The 14,443-nt window shown below is 43.1% G+C and overlaps 1 protein-coding gene across 1 annotated transcript in view; it reads right to left on the bottom strand.

The window, feature by feature from the left end:
• Dhx15 (DEAH-box helicase 15) overlaps positions 1-14,443 on the bottom strand; it is an 87,772-nt gene that overhangs the window by 71,323 nt on the left and 2,006 nt on the right. The window contains exons 2-3 of the mRNA XM_075672493.1: positions 7,260-7,347; positions 628-801 (exon numbers count right to left, since the gene is read on the bottom strand). Coding sequence (XP_075528608.1) covers positions 628-801; positions 7,260-7,347 — 262 coding nt within the window. The remainder of the gene's footprint in view (positions 1-627; positions 802-7,259; positions 7,348-14,443) is intronic.

Genomic DNA, 14,443 nt, shown 5'->3' with positions numbered 1-14,443 from the left:
GAGCGGACCTTTCGTAGTTGTAGCGTCCCCTGGCCAAATTCAGGGTAATGAAAGAAAATAACACCTATTGATCATGAGTTACCGGTCCATTTTATCCAATGGAAAATAAAGCGCCGTCTTGGGGAACGCCATGTGATAGCCAACGCGCTTGCTTTCTGCAGCCAATCCAATCCTTTCTGATGCCAACGCTAGCCAAAGCACTGCGTAGCACGCTCCGCTCAGGCAGCTTCTAAGCTAACCGTGTTCCTCGCTCCACTAGCCCGCTTACGGCTAAGTGGACGGCGCATGCGCATTCACGCTTCCACTCCGCTTAGCTGCTTAGCGGAGCGTAAACATGCTCAACTAAAACACTCTACTACCTCTGACCGTACAGACACATGCCATCACACTAATGAATGTGTTACCTATACAGCACAAATGGCATGTTTTTGAATGACTGGTTGAAATGCTCAACACACTGTGGGTGCAGCAAAGTGAGCACAAATTACTAATTTTTTTTTCTAGATATACCAAGTTTAGTTTAATAATACTATCTTACACAATTGACACAGCAATCACTGTTATACGAGATTTTCAACGGGGTGATTCTACAGTACAATTAAACTATTCTTTAAAAATAAAGCTTACCTGTGTTGTTTTGCCAGATCCTGTCTCGCCAACCAGTACAAGAATCTGATGGTTATTGAGGTATTCAAAGAACTTGTCCCGATACTCCCATACTGGAAGTGCTATGCGTTTGCGGAATAGCTCATAGTAACGGTTGGAGTAGGGAAGCCCAGTCAGAGCATTCAGCTGCTGCGACTGATGAAAGAAACAAAAATAAAACCATGACAAGCTTCATTACAACAAATGCCCAAAATACTACAATAACAAGAGACTATAGCGTTTTCTATTTGAGACGTAGTGCTAAAAAATTTGAGCGTCTATTTTGCTGTCCAAATTAGTCATAATGCTCATGTACAGTAAGCCATAGCACTTGGATAATAGCAAAATTTCTTGCGTCAGAAAGACCTTCATTAATGTTTACCAAAACTGGAATTACTAGTAAATACAGTAGAACCTCATTGATTCGTTTTGGGGAAAAATGTACTAACCTAGAAAACATATGATCCAAAGTAATGCAACAATTTGAGACTCAACTGTAATTGACATGTACGTAATGCAAAGCTTTATGCAGATTGCTGCGCACAGCATGAGGCACAATACGCCAACGCATGTCAAGCTGGTCGGGCTCCCCCGGCCCGACACGTTTTCTTGTTTTCCTATTGTGAAGTGTTTTAAGACAGCGATGGGAAACCAAAACGAAATAGAGCTTGTGGGCCACACTGGATGCCTCAGCAGCAAAACGCGACACTCACATCGCGCAAACTAAAGCAGGCAACTGCAGTGCATTTGGATAATCACCTACTAAAAGTGTGCAGTGCAATACCAACACCACTACGTCCTACATGATGTAAAACAGATAGGTGAAGATGCTTATTGCAAAAGGTTTAGCGGCGGTAGCTGTGAATGCGGCAGGCAATGATCTGGGAGGAGGCTTGCTGGTACCAGACTGTCTCATGTGGCACATTGCAGATGGAGCGAAGTGTGGCATGACTGCCTCACTAAGTGGGAGATTGTGTGAGGCAGTGCATGGGTGACGCATGGGCATGATTCAAAGCAGCCACCATGCAGCTCATGCTGCGCTTTGTTTCTATACAGATGACGTGCGCTACTCTGGTGCCATATCGTAGCCATCACCTCCACACAGCCAGTCTTGCACGGCACTACACTTTTATTCGCATGCTTTGGTTCCACCAACGACGAGAGCGGCCGTTTGTTGCGCTGAATTCGTGCGACCAGTGTCCGTGGCGACAACACCCGAGGGGACGTCACATTGAGCCTTACTCGTAGCCAAACTTAATTAGTGTATTTTTGTTAATTAGTCAATTACACACTTCAATTTCTTGTGCAAGTTATGCCCGCCTCTTCACGTAGACCAGTTAATGGACTAGAATTGCGCTGCCACAGGCAATTCAGAAAAATGTTTGGAAGTTTGCTGAAACACCTTGTATAATCTGTCTAACAATATGTTTCACCAATAAATCTTCAAAGAAGCCAGCATTCAACATTTCACTCAGTTTTCTACTTTTTTAGAAGTAGGTAAGAACATTGATGCATCTAAACGATCAACAAGGAAGGTTTTTGCTGAACACCACACCTATCTTTCTTGCATATCTGAGGGTGGCACGGAGACTTTACAGTTTTACAGGTTCTTAAGCTCACCAAACAGCCACACAAGTTCAACAGAAATAGTGATTTTATGGAGACCTGCAAATAATGTTTTGGTCGGACAACACAAGTGGCATGGTCAAGTTCAGAAGTAAAAGCAATCTACCTGAATGGCTGTAGTTCTCAGTATACAATAAAACCCAGTTGATACGTTCATCGTTAAATTTTCCCGGCTGTTATGGCGCATTCTTGCGGACCCAAAACAAACCCCATAGACTCCTATGTGTTATGTTCCCATTTGATATATGTCACCATTCTTTAATGTTTTAATGTTCCTGCATCTTACACTGCGTTTGAATGTGGCGGTCATGTGAATTTAGCAGAGCAGAGGCAAATTCACTCACGCACACTGCTACAGTGAAAATAAATTTATACTCACACTTAAGCCTGGCAAGCCTCTCCCATGGTGAAATGCCAGAATTACACAATTGTGAGTGTCACATATAAGAGGGAAGATGAAATAAAATGGTAGACGAAGAAAGGTTTCAAAAAGACGACGAGGATGGCGTTAAGAATGACGTGGATTAACCGAAGACGAAAGAAGATAAAGAAGAAGTTTCCAGTGAGGTGACAAGAGATGATTGGTGGAGAAGTATCCGGTGAGATGGAAAGCGACGATTGGTGGAGAAGAGAAGAAGACGAAGAGAAGGATTACGTGGACTAACAAGAAGGCTATAAAAGGGCGAGGAAGGGCGAGACACAGGGGGAGAAGAAAGCAGCGGAGACTCGGCGGGTGAGGGACGGTTCGACCGGAAGAGAGCGACGCCGGCTACTGCTTCGGCGTGCTCGTGTTCTACGGCTTTGCACCGCAGACTTCCTGCCGTTCCTGAGCCCGTTCCGGGGAGTCCACGGAGGACGCCACCACCTGCTACGGCCAGGGGTGTCTCTACCGCTGTCACCACTCTTCCGGGTGGTGCCCCAACGCCAACATCATCGGCCACACCTCCACGGGCGCTTGGACCGGGAGCATGTACGACGCAACCAACGACGCCTCCAGCGACGCCAGCCCTCGAACGTCGAACGCCACTCCGACGCCGGCTACGGGACCCACACCACGCCACATCCGCACCGCACCAGACGTGAGCACGAACGCCAACCACTCTCAATAGAACGCTAGTGGCAGTGTTACCGGTTCGTGTGTACTGATAGTTTTTGTATCTTGTGTGTTAGTTTTGTTAGGTTTGTGTGCTGTTGTTCGTGTCGCGTGGGTGGTATTAAATGTGCATCCGTGTGGGTACACCTGTCGCCTAGTCCATTCTTTCGGCCAGAGTGTTCTCCGGAGGAGATCCGTGACAGTGAGCACTGATAAGCATGGCTTGGCAGGATTGTGTTTTTTTTTAAGTTCCCCACAATGAGACTCACCATAATACAAGTGTTATGCGGAGAAGCATATGCAAAGTATTGCAGTGAAACATTAATAGTGGAAAGCGGCCACTCTCACAGAACACAGTATGTGTCTCTTAATTATACATGCGCACACGCGACATCTCTGGTCACAGTGTGAGCGCCAAGGCATCCACAAACTGTACTGGCAGCCAGACAGAGCTGTTTCTGATGCTGCTGTGGCAATTCGGGGCCTTCCACACTGTTACTGTTGCTCTTTCCCAGTCGTTACTTTTTTTTTCTGTGATTCCTTGTAAAACGCACAAACAGGGTTCTACTGTATACCTGTCATCGGGTGAGTTAACGGTCTGCTAGTGGGGCCCGCCAACTGAAGTCGTCAATTGAAAGACTCGCTTATCTATTGGGCACCCGTTGTAGCACCATATGCTTGAACCATTTCAGGCCAAACTGATAACCGTTAATTTTTTTTTTTTCAGTTCAGGTACATTCTAAGAACATTCCCTCAGCAGTTCCATTTCACTGGTGCTGCCCTGACTGTGGCCATTTCTTGCTTTCACAGGTGCTTTGGCAGTAGTCCACTGCTGTATACACGTGTACTTAGGCCCCCAGTTCCAACAAGTACCTTGAAATCCTATACATAACAGGATTGAGAACAAAATGTGAAAGCAACTTCCGAGCTGTAGATATGTAAACAAGAATAAGGAAACCCAAAATAAAAAATGACCTCTAAATATAGTGTTTGAATTGAATTCTGGAGTTTTATGTGCCAAAACCATGATTTGATTATGAGGCATGCCGTGGTATGGGACTCAATATTAATTTTGACTGCCTTTTGCATTTCGCCCCCATTGAAATACGGCCGCCGCGGCCAGTCAGATATAATGTTACATGGGCAGTTAACATATTTATTCCAATCTAGGCCGGTAGTTTTTTCCAAATAATCATATAGGCGCGGCTTAGATTTAAGGATTTTAAAGAATGTGCCTGTTTGTAACTAAAAATAAAAAATATGGTCCATAGCTAGCACCATCTAGAAAAGTCAGTATCGCAGCCGCTACTAGCCAGGCCAGTAGCCAACTGAAGTACAGGAGTGAAGTCACTTTGAGCTGTGTTGTATCGGAGCTGGTTCTATGGTATCGGCGTGCAGCTTTCAAACGAAAAGTTTCGCTAGGTGCAGAGGCATAGTAAGCCAGACGGGACTTCAGCATCGATGAGAAAAACGTCCGTCGTTGGAAGGGGCAATGGGAGATGCTTTTGCATGTGCAGCAACGAGGAGATGACAGCGATAAGGAAGATAAGCGCACAATATCAGAGAGGAGCTGTTCACAGAGATCGCGCCATGTTTCAACGTGTGCGATACCGCACTGTCTGCGCATGCATACGTGTGGTCTGGGCTATAGGGACAAGGCTAACGGTGGTGACGACGTAGAGTGAGCTTGACATGTTCATATTAAATAAATGCTGTTATTATTTTGCGAACGCTGTCCTCAGCTTTTTTGTTCGGCCTACATTTGAGGCATGTTTTTTAATTTTTTCTGGCTTCGGACTTTTTGGAGTCTGCTTAGAATTGGGGCCGGCCTAGATTTGAGTATGTACAGTAAGTTAAATTGCCGAAATTGTAACGAAACATGTTATGCGAAATTACTGCCCATTGCATCAGCAACTGTTTCCTCAGCCACTGCATATTTATATAAAAAATGCTTTTTAAGCCTTGTTTGCTTTCTCCCATCTAAAAACCCTCTTTTCCTGTTCAGCCGTGGCCAGCCCTTGCACTGTGTGCCTATCATTACCGTATTTTCTCGATTCTAATGCGCACCCGTTTTTCATGACAAAAAAAAAAGGGGGGGGGGGATTGTAATGTGCACCCGTTTGCCGTGACCTAAAAAAAGATAGCTCCTTTACAGCACTGCACACCTCATTCTTTCATACATAAATACAACTTTCTCTCATTTGGAAAAAATAAAGATTTACTTCCAATGCATTAAAGTTGTGATAAATAAAAACAGTTGCAGTTTCGTCGGAAAGGCGAAGCATCGACTACGAAAGCAAACTAGTAGACAGCAATATGAAAAGTAAGAATAGTACTTTTATCGGCCATATAAACTTTTAAACATTTGCTTACTAGCTAAATTAACAAGCGTATTGTCACGAGCACACGAGTAAGCATGTCTCACTCAATGACTGCCGAAGCTCTATCAAAATGCTGGAGCGAGGAAGTGCGGCAGCAGGAGAGAGGGAATTAACCTTTGTACGGCCTCTCGCTTCAAGGTTAACTAAGCAACGAGAACACAGCGCGGTGCGCCTAAATGCGCAGACTCTTGTCTCTGTCGCAGATCACTTTCAAGATAGGGGCCACGCGCGGTCGTGCCGTACGTAGTAGCCGCCGGTGTAGAACACCTCTCCTGTTTGCGCCAGTCCCGCACGCAAGTTTCGGGAACTCCGAACGCCTGTGATGCGGTGCAATTTCCATCCTTCTCCGCAAACATGATCGCTTTCCTTTTAATTGTGGCATCGTGACGAACTTGGCATGTCTTTGCAGTCGGCACTTCCATGCTGATGGAGCAATTGCAGAAAACGGGAAGACGGACGGTGCACTAACCTAAGCCAAAGGAAGCCGTGCCTAAGCACCCGTACTGCAGCACATGGAGAAATCTACGGCAGCTAGACTCGAAGCGCGTACGAGGCGACGATTTTGAAATGCCGATGGCGACATGGTAACACAGATTTAGGGTCGTACTCAATTCTAACGCGCACGTAATTTTTGGACCCGTTCTATCGGGAAAAAAGATTCAAGGAAATACGGTACATGACGTGCCACTCAAGGCTAGTGAACTTGCACAAGATGCATGGCACATACTGTGCGGGGGGGAAAAAAAGTACATGCAGGTATGAATACTCTGCACAATGATTACTCTGAGCAGTTGGTGGCTGCACGTCAACACACAACCACCACACTCCGTAGCAGCAGCGGGCACAACTGAGTGTTCGGTGCATTATAAAGAAATTGGCAGCAAAACTACCATTGCCTTCCAGGCTGGCGCACTCACAGGAATGTGTGGACCGTTAATTTTGGCAGATTTTAACAGATCATACTTATGTGTCAAAGCTTCCATTTAGCAGTAGGTGCACCAGAGCTAAAGAATACTAACATATGGCTCCGCCTGGTCCAGATTAAACCTTCAGCCTCTTGATTTCCCACAACCATGTGCAGCCAACATTGTGAAATATAATGTTTAAGAAAACTAAGACTTGTGTAATGTTACAATATCTTCAAATGGAAACAAGAGGTATTGCTGAAGTGGCTCAATGGCAAACAATAAATATTATATTAGTAGTCCAATACCATCAGAAAAAAAGCATACACGTAAAGTTCTGCTTCTACTGGCACTGTCAAAGAGGCCATACATGACAACGCTGCTTCAAAGCCTGTGAGATGGACTTTGAAATAAAGCATGAACTGAGGAGCAATTCACTGTTTCAATGCTTTCCAAATTAACATGTCATAATGATCACTAACTGTGTGTACTACTAGTTGTTTCATTGTCGAGTGCTTCCAGAAACAGCGAAACAGCTACCTTCCAAAGAAAAATGAAAAAGAAAAGCACAACCAACCCAGCAAAAATAGATAATCACATAAAACTTACCACTGGCACGGTCTGCAAATTATGGCAGTTGTCAATTTTCTCTTTGCTCCGATCATCTCGATCATAATCTTTGTCGAAGTCCCGATCTCTGCAAAAATGGCACAAAAAGCAAAAATAAACTTAGTCACATTGCTTCACAGGCTCATCCCAGATTTAGTGACAAGCAGCAAATATGGTTTTCAAGAAAGGGAAAATGACTGATCCACCCAATCGTAGCACTTGCTACAAAGGAAACCCAAAGGGGTTCCTTGAAAGAAAAACCTCGTGAGGCTGCGAGGTGTTTCTTTCAAGGAACTCATTTGGGTTTCCTTCGTAGCAAGTGCTACGATTGGGTGGATGTCTCATTTTCCCTATACTAATTACTTTTCTCCACCCTGCAGGTTTCCCCTGAAATATTACATCAAACATGGTTTTTATTTACGCAATGCTTGCACCCGACATTCCTGCCACTTTTCCTGGCTTTCATGCTTCATCCGTGCATTTTCTAAAGCAGCAGCTGGTAAAGAGTCTACAGCTTTTAGCCATGCTTCAAGACTTCATAACTGAGGAGTGTGTCTTTAGATGTCTGCCATTTACAAGACAAATCTAGGGATGTGCTGTAGCTTTTTTATACACGCGGAGCCTGCCGTCCTGCAGACATATCAGAGCTGATAGTGATCAGTAAACTGTAGGGATGTGCGAATATTCGAAATTTTCAAATAAGGAAAATTTTCGATTCGGTCATCAAATGGAATAGTCATTAATCGTAAATATTTTTCGTATACTTTTCGAATATTTCCAAACATCAACTGCTACGAAATAAACAAAATCTGGGCAGATGTATGGTTATTTTACCCCGTGGGGATAGTATAGACATAAAACATGAGAACTTGTGTAGTGGAGCAGGCTACGTCCCTTAGGTAGCCAGATTTCACAGGCTGTACACCTAACATTCGCACTTGCTGAAGAACCCCCTGCATGCGAAGAAACTTATTTGCTCCTAATGCCCCATTTGTGCTTTTATAGAATTCTATTCATATTTCTAAAACTATTTGAAACATATTTGATATACAACTCATTTCTGGCACTATTCGATTCGTATTCTATTCGGCCTCAAAAATCACTGCACACCCCTAGTAGACTGCAATGACCTGCTACAAATAATAATCATATTTCTGGCAGTATCTAACATGTGGTGACAAAACGCTGCCAAGGTGCCCCAACAAAATTTCACATCTATAAACTTTGTTCAGAGAACAGGGCAAAGAACTTATGGCCAGGTCAAACAAAGCTATATGGTGGCAGTTACCGGTACTTGCTTGGTATAACAATGCAGATAGCTAGTTTTCTATGGGTCTTTACACCTAAAAAAATAGATCCGCCTCAGTAAGTACGACGACATACCCAAGTACCTAACACTATATAGACTAACACTGATTTCTTATATAGACTATACATTGGTTTACGAAGAAGCGATAGCTCTGAGAGGGCACAGCATGACCAGAAACAGACTGCCCATCTGCCATGATAGCACAACGCATCATGGAATTGGTGGTTTATAGCGGTCAGTTCACAAAGCATAAACGAATAATGTCTGCAGCTGCTTCACCATAAACATGTCTTTCTGAGCACAGCTGAATCTCAAATCATCATAAGAAGCAATGGCTGCGACATGCTAACAGGTGAAAATACAGGACGGCGTTGTGTATACATAAAACCCAAAGTGACAAGGTAAAGAAGAAGAAAAAAGGCATCTTTTGGCAGAATACAGCTAAACTGGATTCAGCATAAACAGGTGAAGCACACAATCATGTAATTCACAGACTACATTAGCAAGTTAGTTTTGTATATCTAGTTAATTGTTCTCTGTGAGCAGAAAACTTATCTGGCATTGCAGGATATGCTGTACAAAAATGAAAAACTGCTTTAAAAATTCAAAATTTAAACTCTGTCAAGAACCAGCAAACACCTACACCAAAGTTGGCATGTTTCCAGATGAGAAAGTGTGCTTTTGATCGATAATGTGTTCTGCAGTAAAGTGTATAACTTTTTTTTTTATTTTCGTTTTTACACATGTATCTATAAGTGTTAGAGATATGCATGGACCGCCTTTCAGAGTCCAAGCACAGCTTGCTGCTTGTGTCAAAGGCCCAGCCGAGCCCGCCAGACATCAAAAACTTGAGTCTGACCCAAACTGTCACTGTGAAGGCTTAGTTTCCATTACCAAATTTTTTTTCAGATTAAATGAAATTGTATTTATTACAATGAATTAAAAGCTAATTAAACATAAAAGCCTACGATACTTAAAAAACACCCACACATCATACCTTGATAAACAAATACAACAGGTTGTTCAACGACTAGGGCTTAAAACAAGGGAACACTTTCGATTAAAGCTGCAGAGGGAAAGTGTACCTTTCATTTATCCGTTGTCTGAATTGCAGTCTTATGTGCAAGCTTATCAGCTGAACATGACAAATGTAGCAGCCTGATGACCGCTTTTGTACTTTATATTTTAGTCTTTACAGCAGTAGAATTGTAAGGCTGTTACAGCTGTAAGCTTGTCGTTAACTTTATGGGTAAAAAATTAGCTCTGGAATAGGAGTGTGTACATGCACACAAAATTTCTGCTTGTGAACTGCTCCCATAACTGTGAATAGTTGCCACTGCAACATTCCATTCAGACAGCTTGAGAATGGCTTTCCGATTACGTAAAGAACAGATAAATATGTATCCATGTACATGGGGATGAAAATGTTGCAAGTGGCTGAGCAATTGCTCACATGCTGCTTGATTCCCTGTGCAGAAAGAAAACTCAGTGCTCACACATTATTCCACATTTGACTTCACTGCTGTGGAAAGTGAAATTGCTGGCGTAAATCAGTAGCGCTTGCGCAGGAAGGACATAAGTGCCGACTTGCATGCTTATCTAAATTCAACAGTGTGATATGTTGTGCCAGCCATGGAGATAACAAATGCTGTGTTGTTGCTGCAGGCGGTGTTAGCCTGGGAGTTATTTCCAGCAATCAATTGCCAGTTATTGCCAGCCATGGGCTACCCATCGCTGTTAGTTGAGCTTGTTGCGCTTGCTTTGCGGAAAGGTGTGCATTTAAAACGACCATAAACACAGGCACTCCTTGTGCAGCCGAGGAATAGTACTAAGCGATCCCCGGCCTCTCGGCAGAACGTTGCTGGAGCGACCATTGGGGTCTAATGCCTGCCTGCTCCAGATTTAGAAGGCATTCAATGGTGGCAAACCTGTGGCACCTATTGCTGTGCAGAGCACAAATTGCTTGCTGTAAAGGATCTATAGCACCTCTGTTCTTGGCTCGAGTCAGGTTCTCTACATGGCCTAGCAGTGGCCGAGAACGCATGCTGTCAACCCTACATTTTTTTGGGAAGGTAGAGCAGTGGCTGTGGCAACCAGCGCAGTGCAGAATGAGAGCGCATTCTGTGAGCTCATGTCTTCTTTGTCCTCCAGAGGCAGTGCAGTAACAGGTGGAGCCACAACCTGCCACCCAAGCCCGACCCCAAGTCATGACGTCAAGCTGCCTAAGCCCAGGCTTCAGGTGTTCCGGAGCTGGTGCACACTTCTGGTGTGTCCGTGTTTCTTGCCTAGGTTTTCTTTTCCCCCAGGCAGTTTTGATAAAAATGGTGAATTCCATTTGTTTTACTTCAATTTGTATTTATAGTACAAATTGGAAAATCTGTCCTCAGTGTTATACCGGTGTCACACATACACTTCTGATTGCGATCAGGGCTGATCCAGATTGAGCTCGATCTGGATCAAGCATTGCTACACGGTCATTTGTGATCACGATCTTGCGGGATCCGGACAATCGCGACCAAGCCTCTTGTTCGTGATCGCAGGCTGACGTCTGCACCCTCTGGCGCAGTATTCCAAAAACGCTAAAACCAAAAAGTGAATGCAGCTTAATAAAAAATCACCGCCCAAGCACTCCATACAGATGGTTAACCAGCGAAGCTGAAATATGCAGCCCCGGTGTTTATCACTGGGTTAATCCCGACGGTTCATTAAATGACAGCCTGGAAGGTTGCCAGATCCTCGGTACGCAATTGCTGCTTGCACTCAGCTGCACAAGCCTAGCTGCAGTCATCTGCAGGAATCGACTAGCCATATACAGCTTCGCTGTAAAAAACATTTAAAAACTTTTTTATCAGCAATAGTAAGCTGTACAATTGAAATATTGTCCAAATTTAACCACATTTTGCAAATCTGAATTTGTAGCCAAGGCAGACAGCTCTGCGAGGTGCCCACAATCAGCTGAATAACTCGATCCAGATTGTTGGACCGTTTAGCAGCGACCATTGTTGATAGCAATCAGAAGTGTATGTGTGACACTGGAATTAAATATGCGATTTGAAATTAATACATATTTATGCTGAAATGTATAAAAAGCATGTCTTTTGCTAAAAGTGGATGTTAACATGTAATCATTGTTTCTGTGCTACTGCTGTCATATCTATTCGGGTGTCACTGTTGCCTTGTGCCTTGGTGTCATGACAATCATGTATCACCAACTGAATTCAATTTTATTGCATTACAACAGCGTAGCCTGGAATTGGGGCACGCACAGTGTTCGTCAAGCACAAAGATTCACATTTAGCCACTAAATTTCAGGCTGAAGGTCTAGTTTGCAAAATATGGTTTTTCACACCATTTTTTTTTTCATGGTTTTACATAAATGTATAAATGATTGGATAGCCTTCCAACTGCTTTTCATATTGCAGCACATGTATGTGCATGCAGAACACACATAGTATAACAAACTTTACTTTCCAGAGAAGTCCAATTATCAATTGTCCTCCTGCTCCGAACCCATTGTAGCAACTATGTTGAACGACATTTAAACCAAAGCCCTGAATAGGTTGTGCATTTGCAAGAATTGCAATGAGTGATTCCATATTGCTGAAGCGGCAAGAATTATCAGATGTTCTAGGAAGAAAGAAAAAAATGTGTGGCAATTCACAATTTTTCCATCGAGCGATGCATAAATGCTAACATGGCATATCTATTAATGGCCAACTTCAACGATTTTTAGGCTTGTGTTCTAAATTTGTACTGCACATTGTGCACAAGTTCATCATGTGCATCAAATGTAGCATGTGGGTCGTGCAATTTTTTTTTTTAATTAGAACACTCCTGATCGCTTTACACCACACGCACAATTTCCACTGGCCACACTTTGCTCACAGCTCATGGTATCACCATGGGAGCCGCAGCACTGCTACGAACCCCACTGTGTGAAGACGTCTTCAAATAAAATGGGCAGGACTGGCATTTCCATGAGCTACTGTGTTCCAGTTACCTGCTAGCATAAAGGTTTTGGCAGCAACATCACCTGCAGAAAGCAATTTCTCTTTATGTGTTCTTTCACTAAGAAGAGTCATGCAGCACACAATGTATCAAATTCATTGTAGCAGAACAAGTCCTGAGATGTAATATCAATGCTGCTGTCCCCAGAGCATGCCTTCTCTAATGCTACAATTGGCATCAGTGTGATACCCTCATGGCCAGTCAAGTTTCGTTTTCAATGTGGCGCTTTTTATTTAAAATTCTTACTGTTATACAAATTGAACTATCTCATGTGACAGAAGGTGCACGTATGTCTAAAGTGGCCACTTCTCCAATATGGTGAAAAAATCATCAGCATTGCTCTTCAAGAGTGTTACCAAGCCAGCCAAAATGTGACGCGTAACAGCATGAACATGACCTCTCCACTGGCTCAAAACCATTCTAATACTGATTAATTCACAATTTGCAGAGGAGGTAAGAACTTTTCAGATGCCTCAACTTCCAAAAAGGGAATCATAAGGCATGTTGTCACAGCATGGGAACATGCTTAAATATGACAGTAGCTATGCACTTTGATTTAGAGTCGGTGAGAAGAAGCCTCAGCCTAGAGCCAACTTTACAACAAAGGAACTTCTCTTCACCAAGGCAAGAACACTGGCACAAGTTTCAGTGTCCAAACGCTAGCTCCAGACTGAGCCTTCCTTTGTTCGCTCACTGTTGAGCAATCATGACCTCTGTCTTCGTATAAATTAGGCAAGGGCATGTGTTGTGTACAAAACAATGCAAAGTGAGTAATGTGAAGAAAGAGTATGTGTGAATACTACCTCAAAATCTTTTGTAAACATGCAGTGAGAAGTTTTTTCTCCCTGAAAGAATGCACACAGACAAAACCACTTCCAGGCAATACAAAAGCTAGTGGTCTATTCAGTCAGGCCACTTTTTTCAGCCTAATCTCTGCATGAGCAGCAGAAATTAGGCACATTCCAAATGTTCCTCCTTCAAGTAACCACCACCACCACCTTTTAAATGTCACAATACCAGCACCAGTTCGCTCAAACAATATCAATAAAGCAGTTAGAAACACATACAAGAGCAACTCAGTAACTTTTATCAATCACATTAAAACTGAGATGACTGCCCAAACGTGCTGTAGGAACCTACGTAAACATGATTCTTCACTCTGCAGTAACACACCGCCAAAACAACACTACTTAATGCAGCAGTAAGCTCCATTCTTTGCAACCTTACTTCAGCAGGAGCTGGCTTTCCATCATGACTAAACACACAAAAACGAGAAGTCAAAAAACAAACAAGAAGCGAGACCTCTCCTTTCATGAAACAAAACAAGAATGAGGTGTCCTACAAAACTTTTTTGCACTTTTTGTGCCCTACAAAGAGGGGGGAAACAAAAAAAAAGAACAAGGAGAACAACATAGGGCAATTCCAGTCTTGTTTCTTTTTGTTTGCCCCTATAGTAACAGAAAAGCTTGTGCAACTTTCAGCCATTCAACCATACATCACCAATCTTGTCACAGCATCACTTCCTTACGATGTTTTCTTTTTAGTGATTGTCATTTCTTAATTAGTTTTTATTAGTATTATTGTCATTGTTACACTGTACAAATTATATAGTCGCATAGTTTGCATGTTTCAGTATCCCTGCTTTCATGTATGGCACCCTTACCCTATGCTCCAACCATAGCCTGTAAGGTGTGCTAAATAAATAATAAAAAAATACTCCTAGGGCAATTCTTTGCAGTGTTTACATTAATCCCACAGGATTTGCTTTTCAAAAGTGCACTCTGGGGAGCTCACACAAATTATAGAGAAATGACTTCGGTGTGCACAGCAATCAAACAGCGAGATTGCGTACTTATGGCACTCAAGT

Source organism: Dermacentor variabilis, chromosome 1 (assembly GCF_050947875.1).
Source record: "Dermacentor variabilis isolate Ectoservices chromosome 1, ASM5094787v1, whole genome shotgun sequence".
NCBI lineage: Eukaryota > Metazoa > Arthropoda > Arachnida > Ixodida > Ixodidae > Dermacentor > Dermacentor variabilis.
Note: the sequence above shows the minus strand (reverse complement) of the source record. Positions and strands in the feature narration are given on the sequence as shown.